At 27.9% G+C, this 27,665-nt stretch overlaps 2 protein-coding genes across 6 annotated transcripts; both read right to left on the reverse strand.

Moving 5' to 3' along the window:
* Positions 1-8,485: 8,485 nt before the first annotated feature.
* Positions 8,486-11,668, reverse strand: LOC145185754 (uncharacterized). 2 transcript variants are annotated; one of them, XM_090098919.1, is made up of 3 exons: positions 11,539-11,668; positions 9,247-10,328; positions 8,486-9,023 (listed from the first exon to the last, which is right to left on the reverse strand). In XM_090098919.1, the coding sequence occupies exons 2-3, from the start codon at positions 10,322-10,324 to the stop codon at positions 8,590-8,592; spliced, it is 1,512 nt and encodes a 503-aa protein (XP_089955045.1). In that variant the 5' UTR covers positions 10,325-10,328; positions 11,539-11,668; the 3' UTR covers positions 8,486-8,589. The 2 variants fall into 2 exon arrangements, with proteins under 2 accessions (XP_089955045.1, XP_079917883.2); XM_080061757.2 differs by lacking the exon at positions 11,539-11,668 and having other exon boundaries at positions 9,247-10,357.
* Positions 11,669-14,697: 3,029 nt separating this feature from the next.
* LOC145185208 (5'-3' exoribonuclease 2-like) lies at positions 14,698-26,188 on the reverse strand. Of its 4 annotated transcripts, XM_090097945.1 has the most exons (37): positions 26,083-26,188; positions 25,845-25,972; positions 25,688-25,744; positions 25,222-25,276; positions 24,441-24,502; positions 24,295-24,344; positions 23,943-24,004; positions 23,723-23,812; positions 23,355-23,478; positions 23,193-23,210; positions 22,849-22,938; positions 22,719-22,768; positions 22,465-22,536; positions 22,316-22,366; positions 22,106-22,185; positions 21,809-21,866; positions 20,408-20,465; positions 20,182-20,231; positions 19,891-19,947; positions 19,675-19,788; positions 19,405-19,461; positions 19,135-19,241; positions 18,717-18,816; positions 18,572-18,622; positions 18,256-18,363; positions 17,970-18,059; positions 17,763-17,835; positions 17,461-17,544; positions 17,244-17,344; positions 16,916-16,995; positions 16,059-16,115; positions 15,898-15,966; positions 15,693-15,818; positions 15,226-15,586; positions 14,985-15,116; positions 14,794-14,883; positions 14,698-14,745 (listed from the first exon to the last, which is right to left on the reverse strand). In XM_090097945.1, the coding sequence occupies exons 1-36, from the start codon at positions 26,155-26,157 to the stop codon at positions 14,839-14,841; spliced, it is 3,042 nt and encodes a 1,013-aa protein (XP_089954071.1). In that variant the 5' UTR covers positions 26,158-26,188; the 3' UTR covers positions 14,698-14,745; positions 14,794-14,838. The 4 variants fall into 4 exon arrangements, with proteins under 4 accessions (XP_089954071.1, XP_089954070.1, XP_089954069.1 ...); XM_090097944.1 differs by lacking the exon at positions 23,193-23,210 and having other exon boundaries at positions 22,849-22,956; XM_090097943.1 differs by having other exon boundaries at positions 14,698-14,883.
* Between the last annotated feature and the right edge of the window lie 1,477 nt (positions 26,189-27,665).

Below are 27,665 nucleotides of genomic sequence, written 5' to 3' on the forward strand. Positions count from 1 at the left end.
GTCACTCTATTTTTTTTTTCAACATTCTGACGTTATTAATGGTTATGATATTCTGCGACTTTTCATACCATGTTTGTTTTAAGCTGCGTGAGGAACTGATTTTTTACCATAACTATTTTGCATCATTTATTTCATTTGTAGTGAGAAAATTGTCATAATCAATACTAATCTATATACAACGAAATAAGGGGGATTGTTGCAGCCAAATTAAAGCCATTAAGTTTTCATAAATGTGCTTGTGAGGATTTTGTCACAAACTTGAGTTTTACATTGGAATGTAATATTATTACCTTTTACCTTTTTTTTCTTTTGCATTTAATGGAAAAAACAACACCAAAAAAAAATTACAACGCTTTACGATGTTTAAAACACAAGTTGTTAAAAAAAAAAAAAAAAACCTATAACGGGTTAACGCTGCTAAATCGTCGTTCAAGTTCCATAATGCGGACAATTTAAAAAATGAACTTTTACAAGAGCTGTTGACACGGCAAAACTTTTATTCTATAAAATCAGAATTTTAAGTTGTTACATTGGGGTTAAAAAGAAAAATGTAATCTGCAAAAGGAAATTAAGTGCAGTATGAACTCATCTTCATTTATAAAGTAAGAAAAAACTATTACCACTCAATACATTAAATGAGCATGTGATATGGGAGAGCTGCGAGCATCTTTCGAATTTTGAATTCAGCAAAATTTCCATAGTTTCACTAATCATTTTTAAAAATGAATTCATGAAATATTCCCATTTTTTGACTGATTATTGCAGAAATTACTAACATATTTAATAATAAATATGTTATTATTATGAATTATAAATATGTTATATATTATGAAAGAGGAAAGATTTACAAAGTTTTTGCGAAATTACGTGCCTTCGTAAAGTTAACCGAACGTAACAATTAACGGTATCAATTAAATTGTAAAATTGAAATTCCGGCGAGTAATTTATTCAGTCGTAACTTCAAGTAATTTGCTCGAAAGGTTCATTATAGCTTACGCAAATCAATTAATTTGCTCGAAATTTCAGTCAAAAATTACAAAAACTATCAATTAAATTGCGATCCTTTCTCGTTAAGTTGTCATAAAATTTCGAAACTGACTATTTTCACGATAACTACTATTGAAGATTTTCCACAACTTGTCATTTGAGCTGCCTCTTCTCAGTTGTTTCCTGGCTGGTGTTCTGACATGCTCCTCTGTTGCCCCACTGTTGCTGAGTACTGAGAATGAAAGGTGCTTTGAGCAGCAGTTGTTATTTTACTGCTTTCATTACCTATCTCTTCCTCTGAATCCGAGACCTCAGTGTTTCCTTTCTCTTACGAGCCATCCATTGGAATCTGATCACCCATGTTGACCTTACCAAACACTAGTAAGGGTCTGCGTCTCGGAATCGTTTTCTCGAAATGAACCGGGAAAAGCGTAACGAGACGAGAAATTTCCCGGAAAAAAATAACGAGACAAAGGAAACGATTATCCCGGAATAAAGTTATAAATCGGGACATAAACTTTTTCTCGGAATTTAAAAACTGTGTCCCGGTTAATTACGAAACATTACGAGACAGAGCAATTGTATTAACTAGATATCTAACTCGCGCTTTCGCAGTGAAGAAAACTTTTTGCCAACCAAGTCTGTTTTGCCAGCCAGAAATGACGCAATCATAAAAGCAAAGCTAAAAAAGGACTTATTAATTGTCCAGTTTAAATAAAGCGGGTTTAAAAACTTTAAAAACTTGCTTCCCTTTTTCTTACGGAATTTTTTTGAAGTTAGACATCTAGTTAATATATATCATTGAGACATAGATGTTTATTTGCCTCAATGATATATATTAATGCCATAGCCATTCCATAACGATTCAAGACGTGGCATAACGATACGAGATATTCTATTAAGATACGTGACAAAACAAGACATGCTACAACGATTCGAGACAAACGAGACATTCCGAACGCGTGGATTGACAGGATGAACAAGTTAAACCCTTGATTATTAATGGGCAGTTGGGCAGATTTGGTAACATTTGGCTGCCAAGACAACTTGGCAGTAACATTAAGGGCCAGACTTTTCATAAGAGTTTTCTCTACAGGAGGAAACATCACGCACAAAAAGACCAAGCTTCAGCCGGAAAATGTTGAAAAATTGCTCTATATCCAACAGAAATATGACTTTGTTCAAATCAAGTCCTGGAAACTGACCTCAGAAGATGACAAAGATCCTGGTAGGGCATTCACAAAAATTCTAAAGAGAGATCTTAACTTTATCTTTACCTTTAGTAAAATCTTAAGTTTTGCCACTTCCATTTATTGTTTCTATGTTTTTTGTTTTAACTTTAAACTTTTAAATTCTTTTCAAACTTAAATTTTGCTCAGTTTAAAAAAATTTTGTAAATTTCCTTCCAGATTTGTTGTCTCAAGAGAGTGATCAAGCCAATGTTGTTGAATCTGATGATGTGGTTGAGATTCAGTTTAATCTAAGACTGCCAAGTCAGCCGATGTCACGAGCAAGTACGGCCTCCTCTAGAATCTCTACTACTACAACATCTCATGTACCAGGTATTACACCACTGATCACCAGTTCAAGGGGTTCTGCTCCAGCTCTTTTTGCTGGACCATCCAAAGCTCCAACTGATGCACCTACAACTAGTGACACAAGCAAATGAATTGTTTGACAAAGTTTGTAATTAAAAACTTTTATTTATTTCCAATAAAATTTAGTTAATGTGCATTAAAGTACAACAATCACAAATAAAATAAATGAAACACATGCAAATTTTCATTTCAATTTTTATTTGTCTTGTAAGTCTCGGTAAATAACTTAATTACGATAAAGTAACCAAAACAATTGTAATGGCCGAGCCCCCCAGCAGAATACTAAATTTCACATTAAGGATTAACTAGTATGTCTCGTTATGTCTCGTTATGTCTCGTTATGTCCCGTTAAAAAGATGTAAATTCCGGGAAAATGTAAAGCTCCTATTTTGTCCGGGACATCTCGTCTCGTCTCGGTATCGTCCCAGATTTCGAGTGAAAATTGAAAATTGTCTCGATTTTTATCGCTAATCGGGACAAAGCTTTTAGGATCGTCTCGTCTCGTCTCGATTAAAAAAAATAACGAGACGCAGACCCTTAAACACTAGAAATGTAGAAATGTCTTTGAAAAAAATGTGGCAAAACTTCGTAAATGACGAATATTTATGTTTAAAAATCGTAAATAAAGATTAAAATTAAATAAGAAAAAATTAATTTCATTATTAATATCTTAATAAATTCAGTAAACTTAGCAATACTAATAAAAATACCAATAAAAATAAGACTTTAAAAACTCTTTTTTTAAAATGAGAACTGATCTAGTATGTGGAGCACAATTTTGTAAACAAACAAAATTATATAGAAAACACCATTTATCGAAAAAAACACCATTTATCGAAAAATTATTAACGGATGTTTTGTAACTGACGTAAGATACAAATTATTACGATAATATTACGAATGTTTTGTAACTGAGGTAAGATACAAATTATTACGATAATATTACGAAACGATATCATTACGAGATTATATTACGAAATTATTACAATTATTTGGATCTTTCAATTAACTCCGTAAATTAGAATATGATCGTAAATTACGAATCAAATAGTGAAGTTTTTTACGAAAAATGCAATTAATTTAATCGATTTTCAGAAGTTCAAAATTTTCCTCATTCACGATTAAACCGACGCAACTTCGTTTAATCGCAATTGTCTCTTCTCTATTACGAATAAAATGGTAAACATGATATAATTGAAAAAAAGTCATTTCCTATAACATAATAGTTACAAACAGGTCCAAAAAACACGCGAAATTTCTATAGTTTCATCAAAAACAAACCAGTATAATTTTTGTTTTAAACAAAAATTTCTTGATGTAGTTTATTATATGTACAACCACCTTTTATACTAATTAATTTAAAGATTCAGTTTTCATACTTTTTCAAGACTTTCCAAATAAACTTTTCAAAAACCATTCCATGCTTGCTGGATAGAAGTTTGAAGTTCTTGTATCGTGTAATATTGTCTCGAACCTCCATATAGAATTCGTGCCAATATACCCTATAAATTTTCAATAGGGTTCAAGTCAGGTGAACATTCTGGCCAATACAAAACACGCACATTTTTTTTTGGAAACATGGGTTTTAACTTTGTGTTGTGTGAATTGTCGAATAATTTTGTTGGAGAGTACATATTTAAGTGGGTAAACTCACTAAAAAAAAACCTTCACTAAACTCGATTAGAATAGGGACCCGAGACCCGAACTCGGATCCGGGTAGTTGTTTCGGGTATTACCCGAATTTAAATATTCGGGTAATTACCCGAAAATTATAAAATGTCCGTTTCTTTTTAAATCGGATAATACCCGATTAATTTTGATACCCGATACTTGATACCCGTAGAATACCCGTAGAGAATACCCGTATAATACCCGATACTTGACACCCGTAGAATACCCGTAGAAAATACCCGCTGAATACCAATAGAAATACTCGTAGAATACCCCGTAGAAATACCAGAAGAAGTAAAAATAGCCAAAACAATTCAACTCAATTCATTTATTACATTGAATTACAAATAACAACAACAAAAAAAATGATTGAAAATATTAGATCGCGCGAAAATTTCGGTTTGAGGATCGGGTAATTTTTAAAATTACCTGAATTATCGGGTAATTTTATTATCCGATTTTCGGGTAAAAAAATTGGATAATAAAATTACCCGTTAATCGGGTACTTCTACGGGTAATATTCGGGTAGCTTAAATATCGGGTAATTACAGTTATTAAAATTACCCGTCTACGGGTACCCGCGGGTATTCGGGTCGGGGTACCCGCGGGCATTCGCTCCCTAGATTAGAATATACTCTAAAGGATCGTTGAAGTTTCTTGCATTCATTTTTTTTTTTTTTCAACTTTTTTTTAAATTAACAAGTTGGTATTTTTCTATGGAAACACAATTTTTTCATGCTATAAATATCATGCTCAGTAATTACGATTTGTATTGGCATAATTTGAGAAAATAAAGATACCAGTAATGGTATCTTTATTTTCTCAAATTATGCCAACAATACTTAAAATCATTAGAACCCAATAAAATTAGACTCTTTGCGTCTGAAAAAATGACACTTTACCGTTCTGCATCCCATATCATGTGGACCTTAATTAACTTGAATCTTGCATCTTTATATTTTTTTTGTAAATTATATTTTTTGATAACAATTTTCCAATGGAATTGCCTTGATTTTGAACAAATTAAATACGTTTTTTGGTCATAGGTAATTCCTGTTCAGTCGATAAAATGGAAAAATATTTAATAATTTATTTTTTTCTTTTCACCTTTAGGATGATTTCTGTTATAATTTTCACTTAAAATCATTAAATTATTCACTAGGTGAGGACCTTTTGATTTTCTTTGCAATTCAACGATCGGACAAACCCACATGTTGTTAACAAATCAAAATCTTAAATAAATTTCAATCCACTAAAATGATCATTGTATATGTATACCAAATATTAAAAACTTTCTAAAAAATTTTGTTTCAATTTTCTCCAAGACATTTAAAAATATCATAATCGCGTCTCTAAACAGCAGGTTTAATTTTAAAAAATTGTTATCAGTTCTATAAATCCATTCCACGTAAAATTTACACAAGTTCAAGAAACTATGAAAATTTCGCCGAGTTTACAATCTTCCTCAACCGTATTCTTTTTGAGTTTGCTCAAAAGTAATTCTTGACCAATAGCAAATAGCTTCTCTTAAGTCTTTTTCAATTTGGTAATAATAAGCTAATAATTCTCACAATTATTTACATTCACAAACTTTCACGAAATTACAAAAGTTTCTCTATACGAATCTTTATCATATTATTAAATCTGCTGAATAATTACTTAATAAAAGAATAGATAAGTTAATAAAAGAATAAAAAAAGGCTCAACGTACCCGTTATAGGACCAAGAGGAACTACCCAGCAACACAAAACGTTCAAGAAACGTTTGGGCACGTTCTAAGAACGCTCGAAGAACGTTGGAAACGTTCTTCGAACGTACTTGAACGTTTTGTGTTAGATGGGTACTTAACGACCTACCTACTTAACGATTACACGTTTTTTTCTTATAAGAAACCAAGCAAATGGGCTATTACTAGAAAGTTTTTTACTTTAAGGGTACTTTTTCACAACTCTAGTGTTAAAAGTTTCTTAAGTTTCAAATTATCAAAAGAGAGAAAAGTAAGTAAAGAAGAGAGAAAAGTAAATAAAATGCAATTTGAAAACATGTTAACAAGATAAAATGTTTTAGTGTCAACTAAAATTATTTGAACTCCATCAACATCATTTAATGTAATATAATCCTCAGATTTGTCCCTGAACAGAACACAAATGAAGAAATATTCCTCGAACTCTCAATAGAATAAGTTTCTTCTCGAAAAGTAACTTAGTACTAATAGTTTCTTAAGATTTCGGGGCTTTCAGTACTAGTTTCTTATAAACAAGTTTCTTATAAACAAGTTTCTTATAAAAAAAAAACGTGTAAATAAAAAAGCAATAAAACGAATGTTTTTGTGTCTAAATTTCAAAATCGTACGATATTTAAACACTAAAACAAAAACCAAGAGCGAAAAGGATTTTTTACTGAATTATAATTTTGCTTGATAGGTTAAAAATAATGCTAAATCTTAACTGAGGAAATTTTAAAATTAAACAACAAAAAGCAGTTATGTCAACACAGAGGGTTTAAAAAAAAACGAACAAAAACAAACAAACTATTTCGGATGTAAGAAATATTTGCAGACATTTAAATAATACATCATTAACAAATTCCAAAACTAAATCATCAAAAGTAAGGAATTAAAAAAATTTAAACGTAAAGATTTCAAATAGTAAATACCTGAATTTGAGCATTAGTAAAAATAAATAAACATTAGATGTTTATTGAATGTATATATGTATATGTATAAGTATAAGTATATATATATATATATATATATATATATATATATATATATATATATATATATATATATATATACATACATACATACATACATACATACAATACATACATACATACATACATACATACATACATACATACATACATACATACATACATACATACATACATACATACATACATTCATACATACATACATTCATACATACATACATACATACATACATACATACATACATACATACATACATACATACATACATACATACATACATTCATACATACATACATTCATACATACATACATACATACATACATACATACATACATACATACATACATACATACATACATACATACATATGTATATGTAGACACACATATGCACACCCATATATATATACATATGCATATTGTATAACAACAATTTAGAAATTTAACATTGAAAAGCATAGAATGAAGAAATCCTATCTATAAAAAAGACCAGGAAAATTTATAAAAGCAAAAATAATGAGAAGTAGTTTAATAACAATAATAACAAAATAATAAAATGGTAATAACAACAATAATAACAATATAACTTCATTATTTATTATTACTACTATTATCAATATTATTATAGTTATTATTATTATTACTGCTACTATTACTATTATTACTGCTACTATTACTATTATTACTACTATTATTATTACTATTACTATTATTATTATTATTATTATTATTATTATTATTATTATTATTATTATTATTATTATGATGATGATGATGATGATGATGATGATGATGATGATGATGATGATGATGATGATGATTTTATTACTACTATTATTATTTATTATTAATATCAGTATTATTATTACTATTACTATTATTGTTATTGTTATTATAATGATAGTATAACATTATAATAATAATAATAATAATAATAATAATAATAATAATAATAATAATAATAATAATAATAATAATAATAACAACAGTATTGATAATAATAAGAAAAATAATCATAATCATAATAATTATAATAATAATAATCATAATAAATAATGAAATGAATAAAAAACTAATAAATAAAAAATCACTTAATATTAATTCAAAAGGTTTTTTGCTTCAGCCTTTATGATAAATTTATTTTTGAACTCAATTTTAAACAATGGTAACAATTGTATGAACATTGGTATGTGGATTGAGGAAAAATCTAACAACAAAAATATTTTATAATTTAAAAATTAATAATTTACGTTGAGAAAATATAAAAAAATGAAATTTAACTTTAATAAAAAAAAACACAAATTAATTTTATTCAAACTAACTAAAATCAACCAACCATTTTTTTAATTGTTTTAAACTTAAAGATGAAGAAACACAAATTGTAAATTTAAAGAAACCAAAATAACTGTTGTTTTTTTTCTTATAGAATTATGGTCAATAAAAAGTCAACTAAAGTAAGATTTACTAGAAGAACCTAATGAGTTATTTCAAAGGAATTTTATTAATTAACAAGTTTTTAATTCTAAATATAAGACTTGTAATAAAAATAACATCTACCAACATAAAAATAGATAATTTTACAGCAAAATAAAAATTAGTATAATTTAAACAAATATTTCATGTATTTGGATCAATTAGAGGTTCCTTTTCAATTGGTAGCCGAAATTTTTTTCTGAATTTTTCAGCTGCAAACTCATCAGTACTTGACTCATCATCTGGATTAACATAATATACTTTTTTATCTTTACGATAATCAAACACTCCAGGTTTTTCAAACAAGGGAACACGCAACACTTTTTTTCGATAGTAACAATACTTTAGGCAAAAGTAAAAAGTGATCAAGGCAATTAAAACTATCATTAAAGGCAGAATAATAACAATGACAGCTAGCTGAACATCGCACTGTTTCACATACCAGTCACCTCCACATGACTGTGGTATAAAACCAAAGAATGGATATGTATGACAACTCTTAGATTGATCACACCAATAGCATTTCTCATTTAAAACACATTCTTTGCAGCCAGATAGTGATAAGCAAGGATCCAAACCTATTAACACACAATACATAACTCTTTCACAGGTATTACAATTAAAAAGGTTTACCAAAGTACTTTAAAACATTTTTCACCACTTTTCAAAGGAGTATCAAAATTAAAAAAATTTTAAAAATTTTAAAAATTTTAAACAATGAATTTTAAAAAAAACAAAAAACAAAAAACAAATATCAAACATCAAATAGTTTCTACATTTACAACAAAAAAAAAAACTGACCAAAATCCCCATCAACCAACTTGCTTTTGCTTTCAACGCATATACCATAGTCATTTGAAGTCCTACTTATGCAACTATCCATCGTGTTACACCAAGTACAATTTTGATTATTATTACACTTCTGTGTTTCTACTAAAAATGGGCAGTAAATATTATTAATTGGGGTATTTTCCATTTTCTGATTAAAAGTGTTTGGTGTTTGAAAATTTTTTGGCAACCTCTTGAACTGTAAAATCTTATCTGACTCAGACTCTGAATAATCTACCTGGACATTTTCATGATGATTTGATGCTGATAACTGCTCTTCATTATTGTGAGCAACTGTGGTAGTTAAGATCTTAGAAAAAGTACTAGGTGTACTAGTACTAACTTCAGGTGAAAATGATTTTATAAAAATTTTGTTCAAATCTAATTTTTTCCCATTCTCTTTACCATACAATATCTGTAAAAAATTAGAAAATTCATTTGTAGTAATGCTAGGTTCTAAGGACATGGTTGTTTTAGCTGTTGTTTGTGGTATAAGAGGTGAAGAACTAGTCAACTCCATTAACAACTTACGATCATCTTCACTTAAAGAACCTCCAGATTGCTTTAATTTTCTTAGAAGTTTTAGCAACATAAGTTTATGAAGTAATTCCTTTAACTCAGTGCTGCTGGAGGAATCTGTATTTGCTACATCATTATCATTTAAAATATTTGAGGCTTGAGCAGTTTTAGAAATTGGGATTTTAAAATCTGTTGAACTCTCAAGAGTTTCTGATTGATCATGCAACATTGGTTTTTGCTCTGATTGAAATAACTTTAAGCTAGACAACAGTTGAAAAACTTTTTCAAGTTTTTCTTTGTTTTTATTTTGGTCAACATTAGGACATTGAAAATGATTCAGTTGCTGAGGACACATAAATTTAGAAGCATCAGCTGGTATACAACTACGACCATTAGGATTATCACACCAGGCACACATTGGTAATTTTAAGCATTCCAAACATGATGATTCAGCATCCGAACAATCAAAAACACTTTGAGTATGTATCACTGATAGCACACCAATCCACAAGAATATACAAAAAAATGACATTTTTCTGAATTCATAAAAGAAAAAAAAAAAAATCTAAAATAATCCAATTATGCAAAACTAAAACTCCTTTTTATTTTAAGCGTAAGTAAGCATAAGTGTGTGTGTGTGTGTGTGTGTGTGTGTGTGTGTGTATATATATATATATATATATATATATATATATATATATATATATATATATATATATATATATATATATATATATATATGTCTGTGTGAATACATAATTATCATTATTATTATAACTATAACTACATTTACAATATCATACATATAATATTATAATAAATGTAATAATTTAATATTATACTTCCAATATACATTGGAACTACAATGTTAAACTACGATATTTTGACAGATATGGTGTGTTTTGATATTTTATTTGTTTTCAACTTGAAACTTTATTAGCTACACTAGTTTGATTTTGCATAACCATTTACAGAACGTTTCCGTTCATTGTACAAGAGTTCTGCAAACTATTGATTTCTTTAAGAAAAAAACCGAAGGAAAGGGATTGCAAAGTTATTTAGGTCCCATGAATTGAGAGCAAAGCCGTCGCTAAAGCCAAGATTTAAAAGAAAGCCAAGAAACCAAATGTTACCAATTAGGAAACGGTAACATTTGATTATAATACAAAGAGCTCCCATACGAAATTGAAACTTTTACGTTTGAAAAAATAGTCCTATTAATTCTTTTTTTTATGGGCGGTTCATAATATGCAAAAACATCTCAAATTGTTATAAAATGAATTATTTAATATATTCAATTATTGATTTTAAGAATGATAAGTTCCTGACATTAGGATTGTTGAAACATGTTTGTCAATTTAAAAAAAGTTAACCACGAAACTGTGATGTGGCATCGCTATAACATTAGTTTAACCAAGCATTGAACTTATTTTTATTTCTTTTTTCATACAGATATCAAATACCAAAATGGAAAAATTTTTCACAACAAAATAAGTTGTACGACGAACAAACTTTATGAAATTTATCTTAAATGCTGAGGATTCTTGGAACCATTAAGTGAAAAATTTTAAACTCCTTCGAGAGCATTAAGTTTTGAGTAATTGTTGAATATCGAAAGTAATTTATTGTGTTGTTTTTTTTAAAACAACTGATAGAGAGCAGAAATTTTAAGATTCTCAACTCCTATGGTTAAAAATTAGGTAAAAACATTACAAAAAAAAAATAGTTTTTTAAAATTTTTCTTACCTGATTTTTGTTTTTTACGCAATAAATCTAAATAGCTTCCCTTAAAATATTTTTCAATATTTAAGATTTAAAAAACGTGAGAAAAACTTACATCACCATGTTGAAAAAAACAAAATAAAAAATTTGTGATTTTCTTTTGGGATTCAATAGAAAGATTATAACAACAAACAATAATAAATAATTTATAATATATAATTTTTCAGCCTACTGATTTTAACTTTGCCTATTATTTCTCAGAACAACCTTCTCAATACCGAGTAAATAAACAAACAAAACAGCAAAAGCGATGTCATTTTTTAGTTTTTATCATCAAGCAGGTGTTATAGCAACTTAAATACACAAATCCTTGTTGGTGTGTGTGTGTGTGTGTGTGTGTGTGTGTGTGTGTGTGTGTGTGTGTGTGTGTAAAGGGAACACATATTCAAATTTATAAGAACATCATAATACGATATCGATTATTTTGATCTTAATACAAAAAATATTAATGTAAATAAAGTATTGCAAAAGTCCATATTCTATGCAAGATAGATATATATTGATAAAAAAAAAAAAAAAAAAAAAATACAGAAGTTAAAAATATATTATTTTCAACTCGAAAACTAAATAATTTTTTAAAAGTATATTATCAAAAGCATATCAGATCATTAAATGATGGCATATCCATTGTTCAACCTCAGTAAATCTACGAGGCATATACTCAAGAAGCTTGTCAATTTGAACTTGTTTTATTAGTGACCAGGTAGTTTGAAGTTCCTGATGCAATGCTTCAGCATTTCTGAACCTACTATGCAAACGTTTGAATTAAGTATGTATTTTTCCCAATTCAGTAAATCCTGGAAAGCACCCTAAACCATCAAGCCTTTGCCACCCCATGTTTCAGCTTCCAATAGTGTGCATTTGTTTTAATTGTTTGCTAACAGGTCATATCACATTTCATTTACCATCAGGTTAAAACTTGAGTAATTCGACCGTAATGTGTCTCTACCATCCAATTTCTGAAAGTCTCTGCGTACACCTAACGTGCTTTTTGCTTCTTTGCTGACATGAATGGTTTTTTTTGCTGCGCGATAACTATATAACCCTGCATCATCCTAAAATCGCCGTACAGTTTTTTCTGGAATATCGAGTTCCAACTTGCGAATTATATTTTTGCCACTAGCAAATGGATCTCTTTCACGTACTTAATCATTTTGCGATTAGTATGAGTACTTTTGTTTGGAAGTCCATCTAAATGCAACAGTTCCTTCAGCTTTATATTTAAGTAATCGACTTATAATAGCTTTTGATATTTTATAGTTTTTGCATAAACCTCTTTGTGTTGTTCCAGAATCATAATCATCAACTATTTTTTATTTGAAAACATATTTATTACGTACCATTTTGTAGTCCATCAGCTATAGTTTTATTGTAAATTTCTACTAAACATTTGTAGCTTTTTATGTAACGTAAGTCTATCGCGTCTTTCTTAACAAAAAGCCAGATTCAAAATGAACAAATTATGATTAAACTGCAGTGCTGTTATACAATTTAACGGTATTAAGATAAAAAATTGCTTTTATTTTGAATTGTTCCTATTTTAATACTGTTTTGTATTCATACAGAAAAACAGTTAAGAGAACAAAACGCGAATAACGCGGGTGATAACTTAAAATCCGGACAAAGTTAAAGTTAATTTTGCTTCGTGTTAAAGTAAGTATACATAATAAAATTTATTTAGCTCACGTATTCTTTTTTTAGAAAAACATAAAAAGTATTTGAATCAATCATTTCAAAATGAAGGTGAACCAAAAAAACGAAGATGAGCAGCGGAAACGTGTGTATGAGTTTTATTTGGAAAATATATCTCGGCAAAACATACACAGTAATTTCTTGCTGAAAATATTCCAAGAACTACCATTTATGACATAATAAAACGCGCTGAAAACAATTTTGGATTTGAAAGAAAACCTGGAAGTGGTCGTATAGCCAAAAAAATGCTAAAAAATTAAGGTTCCTAAGCTTAAAACCATGTTTGACCATCAAGATGGTATTTCACAGAGGCAAATAGCTCGTAAATTCAGTATTTCGCAACCGTATGTGAATAAAATACTCAGAAATCAGTCTGCTATCAAATGTTGTAAAAAGCAAAAGATTCCGAAGCGAGATGAGCAAATGATGCTAAGAATTCGAATATGCTATAGTCGGCTTTACCAAAATTACCGAGACTTTGAATGAATCATTGACGATGAATCGTATTTTACTTTAAATCACAGTTCTATAAATGGAATTGCCAATTACTACTCCAGTAATACTTTATAGACTCCACCGAATGTAAAATACAGCCAAAAAGAGAAGTTTCCAGAAAAAATAATGGTCTGGATCTCTATTTCGGCCTAAGGTACCTCAAAACTATATTTTCGTGAATCTAGCAACGCTATCAATCAGTTTATTTACTTAGAACATTGTGTTCAAAAGAGACTTATTCCGTTTATAGAAGAGCATCATTTAAATGATAATTTTGTGTTCTGGCCAGATCTTGCATCTGCTCATTATGCCAAAAGCGTATTGGAATATTTAAAAGCTAAAAATATTGAAATTGTACAAAAAAAGATAATTCGAGAAAATTTACCCGAATGCAGGTCCATTGAAAAATTTTTGGTCAATATTGAAAGGTCTTGTGTATAAGAAGAATTTGCAAGCAAGAAAACTTTCACAACAAGAAAGAATTAAGTATTACTTGACCAAAGTTGATCCTAATGTTATCCAAGAAACAGTTAGTCGCACCAAGAGTTTGATTGACCGTGTCAGACGAGATGGAGTGATTGAATCAAATTGAATATTATATTGAATAAATTAAATAATTCTCTATAAAATACTTTTTTTACTTTTGTAAAACATTAAAAAACGAGGAAGTTATAATCCTTTAAACTTTGTCCGGATTTTTAGTTATCACCCGTTATATTCCATATTTATTAGCATATTGTAAATCTACTAAGGGTTTTTAAGTTAAACTGTTTTAAACGTTTTTGCTTCCTGGAAAAACATTTTATTTTAGTGTTCTTTTAGTTTTGAAGGACAGTGTACATACTGCAACATACTCATCAGATAATAAAGTAGATCATTGCTTGCTTCGGAATCATTTTAAAATCCAGGTCATTTTAAAACAAATTAAAAAAATAGTGACAAGATTGAATTTACTTAAGTTTTCACTCTTCCATTTTTTCAATACTATCACATTAAAACTCTTTTAATAAAAAACGATCGTTTTCAAAATACCTCAATCACATTTATCACGAAACAAACTTTCATTAACAATAGTAACTACCATCTCGGTTGTTGAAAATCAGGATACGATCGACGACGATTCTACAAATGAAAAGTGAAACACTGAATGTAAAGCGCGTAATGAAAAAGAATTAAATTAAAAAAAAAAACAACAACACATTCCAACTCTTTAAATTACTTACATCGCTCTGGGCTTCTGGTCTACCACGATCACCACTATAACCGCTATAACGCTGATGAACACCGCTTCCTCTTTCGCTGTTTGGGGATGGTAATTGAAAAGAAGGTCGAACGTTATTCCACGATTGCTGACTCTGCAAAAATATATAAAATGAAAACAAATTTGAAACATTATTATCATACAAAAATTTATGAAAAAAGACCAATATAAACAAAACTAGACGGAATTTATGAAAAACGTACATATCCGGAATTATACCCTCCACTTTGCTGCGGCGAATTGTAAGTTCTGTGATGTGGCGAGTTGTAACTTCCATAATGATGTGGTGAGTTATAATCACCACGGTTAGGAGTAATATTGCCTCTCGGCGATTCGTTGTAATTTCTAGGTGAGTTGTTATAGCTTCTAGGAGTGTTGTTGTAACTTCTAGAGGAGTTACTGTAGTCTCCATGGGAAATACTATAACTTCCTGGCGAGCTACTGTAACCTCCAAAGCTGGAATTACGCCCTCCATCTCGGTGACCTCCATAAGGTAAAGGAGTCTGAGTGTAAGGTGATGGAATCTGAACGTGAGGTGAGTTATTATTAAATGCCAGTTCATGTCTAAAGAAAATTTTGAGGATCCAATAGTCAAACGCTTGATTTTGAAAAAGTATTAAGTTAAAAAATTTTTTTTTAATCAATTTCCATGAAATAAAATTTGAAATACCTTATCATTCTATGACCACCACTTCCTATGTGATTTGGATTACGTGAACCACGACTCATGCCTGTGATCGGCGACCATTGGCTATTTTTAGGAAAATCTCCTGGCTTTAATGTACGCTCCGGAAGCCTACAATACAAAAAGGTACACCAACCTAACTTTTTAGTTACAAAAATAATAAAGGGAATTTCAAAAAACAATAACTTACGTTGCTTTTTCGAGAACTCTCGCCAAATAAACAAAATCCTCATCGTAAACAGGGTTATTGTACTTCACACTGAATTATTCAAAATTATAATTAGAAACATTCTGATTAACAAAGGAATTATCTTTTTGCACGATGGAGAAGAAAAATTAAATTGAAAATACCTGAATGTTTGTGTACTAATAACATCTTCGCCATCAGGTAACGGACATGGGTAGCGGCTAAAATTGATTTTTTTTTTTTAAAAAGTGCTTTCTTAGAATTGAGCTCTTAGTAGTATTTTTTTAAAGTACAAAGGTGTGGCAAGTATTTTGCTATCATTTTGGTAAGGCTCATATTTGGTAATGTTTGATAATGGTAGATGTTTGATAATGGTAGATGTTTATAATAGTTCGGTTTTGAAAGTTTTTTTTGAACGAATTTAGAGGCAAATAAAAACCTCTCTTAGGAGAACGTGATCAGGGCGTGACGCTAATAATATTCTATGTAGATTTCTGTCATCATTTTAAGTGTCCGTCATGACATGAACACAGAAATTTAACTGTGTTCATGTCCGTCTGACATGAACACAGAAATTTAAAAATAAAACCCAATTTTACTTCAGGTTTCATTTTAATAGACTAAATAGCTATGGGCAAGGAAGATAGTTTTTTGCATTCAAGCAACACTATTAGATTCATGTAAAGTCACCACTTGGTATGGAGTTTACAAATAGAAACATCATTAGGTCTAAAATACTAAAAAAAAAAAAAAAAAAAAAAAATGTAAATCAGTTGTTGTCAATGACAAGAACCAAGTGATGAGCTTTTGTTCAAAAAAGAAGAAAAACATTTGTAAGGAAATTGAAGCCAAACAAGGAATGCTAAACAAATTTAAGAAAAATGTGGTAAGAGAGCTAAAAGTCTTACTATTTTAAATCATATAAACCTCTACAAAATGATAGCATGAGACTTGCAGTATGCTGTAAGAAGCACACTAAAGATACAAATTATTAAGTATAACTATAGAAAGTTTTACTAACTTTCCAGGGAGAATAGCATTTTTATCAGCATACACAGTTCCTCTAACTCCTAAGGATAAATCTGTAACAATACTCTGTTTCTAGAATGAAAAAATGAAAGAAGGTGCAGAAAAAAAGGTGCAGAAAAAAAGGTGCAGAAAAAAAAAATGTCAACAAAAACTAATCTTATTTTTCTTTAAAAATAAACTTCACTTATCTAATTGTAGTTTTAGATTTAAACTACAGTTAAAATATTGAACAAAAAATAATTTGTTTTGTATTTTTTTTTTCTTTAGCTTACCATTATTAACATAAAAATAGAGTAAATAACTTTATCTTACAACAATACCTCAATTAACATTCCACTTTCATGTAAACCCATCAAGTAGTCAAACAGAGGGTTAGTTTTGTTAACAAATAACACTTCATCATCACACCGAGATCTTCGAACTAAATAAAGTTAAGAAAAAAATTTAAGAGGAGAAAAAAAGAAAGGAAGTCTGGCATATTAAAAATAAAAAGGAGTAAATAGAGGGATCAACCAAAGAAAGTAAACATGATTTTACTTTCATCTTCTGTCAAGTCATCATACACAGTGGCAAGTGTTCTGTGTAATCTTTTTTCATCCACAAATGGTAAGAGTGCTACACCTATTAATATAATAGAACAACTTAAATGAAAAGTTACAGCTGAATTGATCTCATGGAAACACCAGCCATTTCGTTAAGAAAACCTTTGTGCATAATAAACCTTATTAAAACTAGATTGCAGTTTGAATACTAAATTGAAAATCATTTCAAACAACTAACAAACTTGTAAAAAAAAAAAAGTACACATTGCTTATTTACATAAACAACAAAAAATCAACCTTGCCATGCAAATTTCTTTCCATTTAAATCAATTTTAAAATCTGTAGGATAGAAGTCAATGATAGGGGAATCCTAAATGATAGCAAGTCGTTTTTTTTCACCAGCATTTATACCAGAAATATTTTATTCATTAAATACACAAAACAGTTTAACTGTTGTGATAAAAAGATGTTTAACTGAAAAAAAAAAAAAAAAAAAAAACTTACAGGACTTGTCATAAGAGCTCTCCATGTTGGAGGTAAGAACTTTCCACTAGCAGCAGGGAAAACACTCATTAGTTGTTCCAATGGCTTAAACTAAATATATAAAAATATTAAATTGCTTACTTTTTAAAAACACATGGCTAAGGTTTTAAAAAGAAAGAAAAGCAAATAACAATAAAAAAAACGTTTCAAAATACATATACACCATTTAAATTCAATCCATATCAATGTTACAAATAAATAATTATTTGAATTGATAAATTATAATAGCAGGTTATCTCTAACTTACTGGAGCAGTGCCCTTTTCAAAATTTACATCTAAATTTTCAATGCCGCCAAAGTCAGATGCAAATGGAGCATAGTGGAAAGGATAGAACCAATTCCAAGAACAACAACCCTAAAATAAAAAAACAACATTAAATAAAATTCTTGTTGATCTTTAGGAATCATCTTTGCTATTAGAGATTTATAAAATGAAATTTGACAATATAAAAAGAACTTAACCAGTATAACAAAAAATTAAAAGCACATTTTTAAAACAACGTTTTAAATGATTTAAGTAAATTTCTCTTTAGTGGCAAAAAAAAAAAAAAAATATTTCAAACCTGATAGTAGTAATGCAGTACCCAACATAAACCAATTACATACTCGTCAGCCTAAAAAATTACATACTTGTCACCCTAAAAAACTGGGAATAAAAAGAATTATTCTTTATATTGTAATAACAAATAATTGCAAATAGCCACTTACAGTATGTTTGCGAAACTTCTGAAAATATTCTGGATCTTTCTCTTTAGAAACACTGAACTTGTGTAAGTAATATCTCTCTTTCCAACCTTCCTCCCAAAGCCTGCAACAGTAAAAATTTCATTATTAAACTCATTACTTAAATTTAAAAATAGCAGCATGTTATTATTCATCATGCATTTTAATCAACATTTTCTAATTTTTTAGATGCTTACAAAATTTTCAAAATATTTTATAATGAATATAATTATTTAACAAATAGTATTATTTAACAGATATTACACAATAACCAAATAGAACATCAGTAAGGTTTTTTGCTTTTATTCACGTAACAACAGATTGACTCATAATTATACACAAACTTTTTAGTTACACAAGTAAATTAGTTTGCAAATAGAACACAAGAAAATTAAAAAAGTACCTGATATTATCGCTAGGTTCATCATCAGAATCATTTTTCTCCTCATCTTCTTCTATGCTTCTTTTTTTGCCTTGCAACTTGTTACTTGATGAACTTTGTAAAGCATTCTTTTTTAAAACAATTTTAAAAAAACTTTTAAACTTATCAAAAATAAAAAAATTAATATATATATATATATATATATATATATATATATATATATATATATATATATATATATATATATATATATATATATATATATATATATATATATTAATAGTAACTTACTACATTTCCATTTGGTGACATAGGTGTTAGTAACATTCTTAGATCAGCAGCTGCTTTCTGTTGTTTTTTGTTTTTTTTTGCAAAAATAAAAAGTAATTAAACATCTAATAAATAAAAGAAAAAAGAAAACACAAATTAGACAAACCAAAAAGAATAATGCAAGACTTTGAATAAAAACCAATAAGGAGGGATATCTGTTGTGCCTTTTTTCTTGAGTTGTGTTTAGTAGTTGATAAATTAGAAATAACAGATAATAAAGTTTAGAGATACCATATTTGCTGAAGTTTCATTGAATGCTTTTGGAGTTTGCATGGAAGGTGATTGATTTGCACTAAGTGGTATTCCATTTAACCTTGGTGACCAATAAGGAGAATCGTTACCTTCCTTTTATGATAAAAGCAGCAAAAATTTTAATACTATGTAAGTTTTAATTAAAAAAAAAAAAGTTTTTAATTTGGTAAAATATAACTTTACTAATGCAACTACCATTCGTTGTCGTTTGATTCTTTCGTCATTTTGCTTTCTACGTGCTTTCATGTTTTCCTAATAAAATTTGTATCAAAATTGTTTTATACATATCAGATTTAAATCTATTGTAAAATTTCACTTAAAAAAGAGGAGAAAATGTGTTCAAGCTTTAAAGATATAATAAATCAAAGCTGAGAAGGAAAATCTGCATTAAACAACAATAACATGTTTTTATAACACTAAAATTCTTAACAATTTCTAGATTTTCTTATAAACCGTAAAACTAAAATAACAAGTATAAATAACAACCTCAAATTGTTGTCTTTTGCGAAAGATTTCATCCTCAACATCACCCACTTCTAAAATAAAATAAATTATATTTCTAAAGCTAAGCAAATATACTTTTTATAAAACATTTCTGTCAAATCAAATTTCCTCCAAGTGTACAGTGGAAAATTATTTGTACAACCATGTAACCCTTTGACAACAGAAACTCAAAAAAAACACAATAACTTTAAATCACTTTTGTATTTACCTTGCAATATTCTTTGCACTCTTTTCAGATTTACAAAACCATTATCACCAAGATAACCCTAGGTGAATTAAAGATTTTAATGCAGTAAATCAAAAAGACTGGCCTTAAAAGCTCCAGACACTTGGTAGGAAAAAAATATCAACTTCATTTTAAGCAAAAATTTTATATATTTATTGACTACCATTTCAATTTTAACATCTTGATTTCTTAAGCTTAGTAATTTAAATGACATTTAACTGACCTGATTTAACCCTATTCCTGTTTATGTTGCATATTTGCAACAAATAATTTGCTGATAAATGTTTTGGTTTTAAAGCTTATCCACAACATTAGGTGTTTTGAAATATGTATTTCATATCTTTCATTTTTTATTTTGACAAAAATTAACCACAATTACATTTTCATTTGAATAATAGCAGCTCAAGAGAAGTTTTTCCTTTGGTAGTTTGATCATAATGTGCCGGATAGTGATCCTAATAACATGTGAATGCACACTTTATTGTAAATTATTTTATTAAACTCTCAATTCACGATATGTAATTTACTATTTACATCTCTTGTGCCATTAAAATGACTATAGTTTAGTAAAGATTGATATGATGTAACAACAGCTATATCAAGATTTAGGGCTAAACTGATTATTAATACCCAAAACTGGACTAAAGAAAACAAATCATATTTTAACAAGCGTGAACATTAATTTACAAAAATAAAAACAACAATAACAGCAACAACAACAGCTTTATAGCAAAATGATGATTGGTCAAAAATTAGCATAATTGGATGTGATATAGGTTTCCAAGATGAGATAGCACGCTCAATAGCATAACTAGTGCATTTTACATTGCATACCCCTAACCATAACAGAAGTCTATTGAAAAACAATCATCAAATGCTACCACTTTTATTTAATATTACCTAAATCACTGTTAAAGTTTTATGTTTATAGAACTTATATTTCATTAAATAATTGTTTAAACACAATTTAAACATTTTCACATTATAATGTATATATTCAATACTGCTCCATTTTCTACTTAACTTCTCCATTCATAAAAAAAACAATTTTTCCAAATATAATTAGTCCCAAACATAAATTCAAGTGTATTCTCAGCATATTTTCTACAAACTATTTATTCTGATAATTACTTATGTATTTTCTGCATGTTATTCTACTGATTTTTTTAGTTTTGGTTGTTTCTTTTACTTAACAACTTGGTTTTAATTTTTTTTTAAAGATAACTATGAAAAATTATTTATGGAAAACATCACAAGTAATGAAGTAATAACTAACTCATTGTCAATATCAGAAATCATCAGAACAAATTGTCAGTTTAAAAAAATAATTGCAGTATAAGAACAGCAACATTTGGGCTGCAGAAAAGAAAAACTACAGCTTACACCCAATTGTGGTAAACATCTTTTGTAAATGTTGACAAGACGATCAATGGCCCCTTCTCTAAAACATCAAACACTCAATATTTAATAAAAAAGAAAAAAAAAAAAAAACAATCCAGAGCAGTTTGGATTTTATATAATTATTATCGATTTATATAAGTTATATGACATATAAATCAATTGTTTAAAATTTGGATCTTTAATTTACAGAGGCTGCCTTTTAGATAACAAAAAGTGAATTTTATATAAAAAAAGATTTCCATAAATGAAAGAAAGTGATGCTAAATTTTTAAAAATAACCTGATTTCAAGTGATGGCAAATGAGGCAGAAAGTCATTGCCAACAAAGAAGCACATAAATACCCAATCATCTAACGCCCTCTACAATTAAAAAAAGAAAGAGAACTATAAAAATTTTCATAATCAGTTCTAAATTTTCATATTTAAAACTTCCATTTCAAATATGATTCAATTTTGTAAATTGAATGTAAGTTTCAAACAAATATTTCACCTCAAAATTGTAAAACGGAAGTCCTTCCATCTTTAATTCACGTTCCAAGTACTGTAATTTAAAAATTTATCACAAGAACTTAACTTTTGCAAAGTGTTCATTTAAAATATAACTTGTATCAATCAAAATCCAAAAATTATAATGCATACTTCTCTAAGAACATGAAGACGAATGAAAATAAATTCAACATCTTGAACAAAAGGAGTTTCAAGGTCATTTGGCTTAAAAAAAAAGAAAAGACAAGCAACAAAGTTAAACCATAGTTAAAAAGTTGAAAATGCATAAATATTTAGCTTCAAATTTTATCAATATTTATTGATCATTTGAAATAAAAATGATAGATAACTAAGCATATTTAAATTGCTGAGCACAAACATTATCAAATTTAAATAAAAATAACTACCCCTCCCAATTTTTCTTTTGGCAAACCTTCGCAATCAGTCTTCTCATGACCTAAATTCCAAACAAAGAAAAAGTAACACCTAGTCCAGTGACTCTGAATGAAATCACAAGAGCAAACATAAAACACATACCCATTTGACCACAGATTTCACATGGTCGTTTTTGATTTGGTTTAAATTCTTCTCTTAAGATAGTAAAATGAACTTCATGAGTGGCCAATCCTAAGACAACAATGATTACTACTATTAGCATTACTGCTGCTACAACTAAATCCATTTGTGCCCAAAAGACTTTTACAAAGTAAATTTTGGAAATTTAGCCATTAATTGTTTCCCATATAAAAAGTGTGATAACTTAGGAAGAAATTGATAAAATGCAATATATATATATATATATATATATATATATATATATATATATATATATATATATATATATATATATATAAATAAAAAATGATAAAAATAAAATATACCTAGCATAATCAAATCAGCTAAAAAAAATAAAAAAGTATGTACAATAATACATCCGAAGTCAATTAATTTTGCATCAACAATAATTTAAGGTTGTAACTTTTAGAAACATTTTTTGATTTCATATAAAAACAAATGGAAACTCAAACTAGTGTTATGCTCACCATCAGCTCCATTTAAACAATGCTTTGTATTCGGATCATGGTCTGGTTGGGCTCGTTGCTTGCGTATAAAGTCCATTATTTTATGCTCACCTTCTCCTGGGGTATTTGCATCAGACAAAATGACCTAAAGATATTTACATTAAAAAAAAAAAAAAAAAAAAATCTTAGTTCAACTTTTTAGGAGTTTTAAAATAAATAAAATTAGTTTATATGTAAATATATGAATAAGTAAATATAAATACATGCAAATATAATTATATAAATTATATAAATACATATTACAGATATGCATAAATGAAAATTCAATCATGAAATTCTTGATTTTTCTACATGGTCAATAATAAACAGATTAAAAAACTAAAAAATACTTTGATATTTTTCCACCCAGGATCATTAGTCAAGCGGTCAGCAATGTAATAGCGTAGACAGATTGCTAACCTATCCATAAACTCAGTACCCTAACAAAAGATAAAGTTAAAATAATTAGTTTTTTTTTTCAGTTAATAGTTCTTTATCTGAAGAACTTTCTCAAATTTCATCTATCTTGCTTTAATATCATACAAAGATAAAAAAGCAACCAATACATACTGGAGTAATACAGTTACTATCAAAGGATTCTTTCTTTTCTGGTTCAGGAGGAAGTACTGCTCCTACAAAATAGAAAATAGCATTAATCTCTAATAATTTCTAATATTTTTAATATTTGGTGAGAGTATATGAAAAAATGTTTTATTAAGGCTATTGTTTTTGGAAGACTATTTAGAAACAGCAATTAAAAAGCAAAATCAGCATTTTTTGATTAAAATTCTTCAAATATAACAGGAGCTTTAAAAAAGTTCCTAATAATGCATTTATTTTCATTTTGCATATATATTTCTATTTATCAGTTTTTTTTATCTTTAGTTAATTCAAACTTTTAACTAAGCATTCAAATAACTACCTTTCTCAATTAACTTTTGCTTTATGTTAAAGATAATTTCTTTTGATTCCCTACCAAAAATAAAATTCAACAAGCTATGACAAATAAGTTTTTATATAAAAACATTTTTAGCTGCAATTGTTAATATTCATTTTATAAGATTAAACCTTGCATCTTTTGCTGCTCGGAATCTACGAGATCTCTGTTGATTCATCTTGGCTCTTGGTGCCTAATAAAAAAAGGATAAATTTTTATGACAGTTAAAGCCTCACTTAAAAACCATTTTAAAAACTAGCTTTTCACAATTTAATAAGCCCTTTCACCCTTTATGTAACATAACTTTGTGCTCTGTGTTTATTATACTTATATTTATTTTGAGTGAGCACCCAAAGATTATTCAAGATAGACACATAGCTGTATATAGCTGTACCATAAATTATTCAAGATAGATACATAACTGTACTTTCTCATACATACATAATCATATCTCATACAATACATATCAAATTATACTAACATGATAGTAGGAAAATCAATTCTCTATAAAATAATCTTTGCATTCTTTTAAATCAAAAGTAAAGAATTTTAAGAGTTTTTTGTAAAATTGAGAATAAATCCAATTGAGAATATGATACAAAGATACCAAGGAGTCAGCAAGCTAAAATAATGCATGAGAAAAAGTTCAAGCAATTACATTTTTTAAGTTTATAAGTAACTGGTTCAAAAAAAAAAAAAAAAATTTGCATTTAATTTTTTAAAAAAAAAACTTTTAATTTTCAGTGTGATATAGGACATAATACTTTTACTAAGCACTAAAATCTAAAGAAAAAAAAAATTATAAAATATAAAAATAAGATATATAGAAAATAAAAAAACACAATAGTAAATAAATGAAAGTATTCTTTAAACAAAGTAATTTATAATTAAAAACTAGTTTCTAAAACTCACCACACCATCTATAGCCATGTATAACAGTCGCCTTGGGCGAACAATAGAGAATATTCTGGAATTAAACAAAATGATTGCTTGTATTAGAAATAATAAAGTTGATGCATGTTTGCTAATAGATTAGCAACACTTGACAGGAGTATTTTTGACTGTCATCACAACCTAAATTTATAAAACAAATTTATTTCAGGACTAAAGCACTCTTAGTAAATAACTCCCAGTAACTTTATTACAAAAGACATAATGTATTGAAATCTCATAATCTCATAATCATATTGTCAATACAGACATTTTCTATCAGTTAAACAGATCCAATGTGGGCTAAAACAAATCTTTATAAGAGAATAAATCCTAACCCTAACCCTAACCCTCACCCTAACTATTGCTATTTTAAGTATTTATAAGAACTCTTTATACCAAAAAATATTGGTAAGGCGAAGAAAAAATTAGTTGAAAACAAATATACCTATCAATATATTCAAAAATGTTAAACATCATTTCTGCTTCATTTTTTGGTGCAGGTCTGAAAAAGAATCATGTAAATGTCAATTTTAGAAACTATAGACACTTAATGAACACAATAAAAATAAATAACTATAAAAGAAAAAGGCAAGGCTATATACTTATTTTCAGGATGGGAACATGGGTGAATTATACCATTCATGTCTAAATAAAGATTATCGAACTCATACTCATTTGGATTGGAAAGACTTGTGTCAATCGGAATTTTTACACCATTGCAATCTTTAGGCTAAAAGTTATAAAAGAACACTGTTACACACATCCATCCATACATATCCACACGCAAACACATACACACAAATATATAAAAGATATTCTGAAATATAAAAATGCAGGTACCTTTTCTTCAACACAATGTACAACAATGGAGGGATACTTTTTTGATAACCAACGAAAAAATGCTGGAACTCCCATTTCAAATTGTTTCTTACCTATAAGTATGAGGCATACTGTAAGTAATATATATAGCAGTTATGAATATTATCAAAATGAAATCTATATAAAAACATGAAAAATAAATTTATGATTTAAAAAAAAAATCAAACTGATTTTTCTTTATGACTTCAGATAATAGTTCAGAAACTATTTTCATTAAAGTTGCTTATGTCTTTGGAGTCATAGCTTTTATAACTGTATGTTTTTTAAGATTTTTGATATTAACTACATCTGAATCATCTCTAAGTGCTTATTCTGATTTACTACTTATTTAATTAGTGTTTTTTAATTTTTAAGAGGGGCATAATGGGAACTAACTACTACTTATTAAGAGGGTTTTATTGGGGTTACATATGGTTTTTTATTTTAAGTAACTATGAACTTATTTTATTAAGTTGTAATCTGGCATTTTTAACCAAATTTAAGAAAGATAAACTTTATAACTTTCTTTTTTTTTTTTTTTTGAAATATTTTTGAAAGTTTTTTTTATTAAAAATGATTATCTGATAAAGTTAACCTTCAGAATTATCAAAGTTTTATGAGTTTAAATTCCTGCTAGTAGGAACTTGTTGGCGCATATCTATGAATAAAATAATATTGTGTATTAAAGGTGAAAATTGTTTTTTTTACTAGATTAAATTATCGATTCGTTATACCAAACTTAAAGACAATTCAATATTTAAGCTGGTTGTTAATTATTTTAAATTGTAAGAAGGTTTGAAACAGCAGTAGCTATGTTACTTAGAAAATTAGACTCTTACAATGGACCAAATACTTAATTCTAAATAAAACAAGATGAAAAATGTTAATAAACATGTTATTTCACCGATACGCTGTTCTCATAAAGTACGAATCTAAAGTAAAGAATCTCAGTTTCAAAATCGTTACATAATCGTAATAACGATTACGTTACGTTATTATTAACGCGTTTGTAATAAAGAAAAAAATGCGTCAATATATAGAATAGACGACGGAAAGACTAATTTTTTCGATTTTTTACAATTACTAATGTTTAAAAAAAAAATTCTGGATAAGTTGTTTAAAATAACTTTAACTTAAAATAATTTTTATACTTAGACATACAAATTTAGAGAATTTCAGAAAAAAATTGCGATACCTTGCAAAACTTATGTTATTTTATTTCAAGACATCTCGCAAAGCCGATTTAATTCGATTAAAATAAATTTTAACTAACAATTTTATGTATGAATGTAAACATAGCACACTAGAAACCTGGCTGTTTTAAACGCATTAAGAGTTCTACTTTAACAAACTTCAATAAAATTAGATTTATTTTAAAAAAAACTTATACAAAAAATTTGATTTGAATCGTTATTAATCGCAAAGAATCGAAAAACCAAAGTCCTGTGTCTTGAATAGAAAAAACGAGTAAATTAGTAAGTAAGCAAATTTAATAGTTATTGAAATAATTTAATAATTATTGAAATAATCTAATAATTATTGAAATAATTTAATAATTATTGAAA

The sequence above is a fragment of the Hydra viridissima genome, unplaced genomic scaffold, assembly GCF_058129835.1.
Source record: "Hydra viridissima isolate aposymbiotic clone 2 unplaced genomic scaffold, HvirCarnegie_v1 scaffold_9, whole genome shotgun sequence".
Classification (NCBI taxonomy): Eukaryota; Metazoa; Cnidaria; class Hydrozoa; order Anthoathecata; family Hydridae; genus Hydra; species Hydra viridissima.

Bases quoted from the DNA above. Each gene is read 5' to 3' on its own strand.
- LOC145185208 (XM_090097944.1), bottom strand. From the start codon at position 26,157: ATGGGAGTTCCAGCATTTTTTCGTTGGTTATCAAAAAAGTATCCCTCC. The intron at 25,745-25,844 runs GTATATAGCCTT...ATTCTTTTTCAG, and splicing joins TGTTCCCATCCTGAAAATAA to ACCTGCACCAAAAAATGAAG. The intron at 18,060-18,255 runs GTAAGTTAGAGA...TTATATATTTAG, and splicing joins TTGAAAAGGGCACTGCTCCA to TTTAAGCCATTGGAACAACT.
- LOC145185754 (XM_090098919.1), bottom strand. From the start codon at position 10,324: ATGTCATTTTTTTGTATATTCTTGTGGATTGGTGTGCTATCAGTGATA. The intron at 9,024-9,246 runs GTCAGTTTTTTT...GTGTGTTAATAG, and splicing joins GTTGGTTGATGGGGATTTTG to GTTTGGATCCTTGCTTATCA.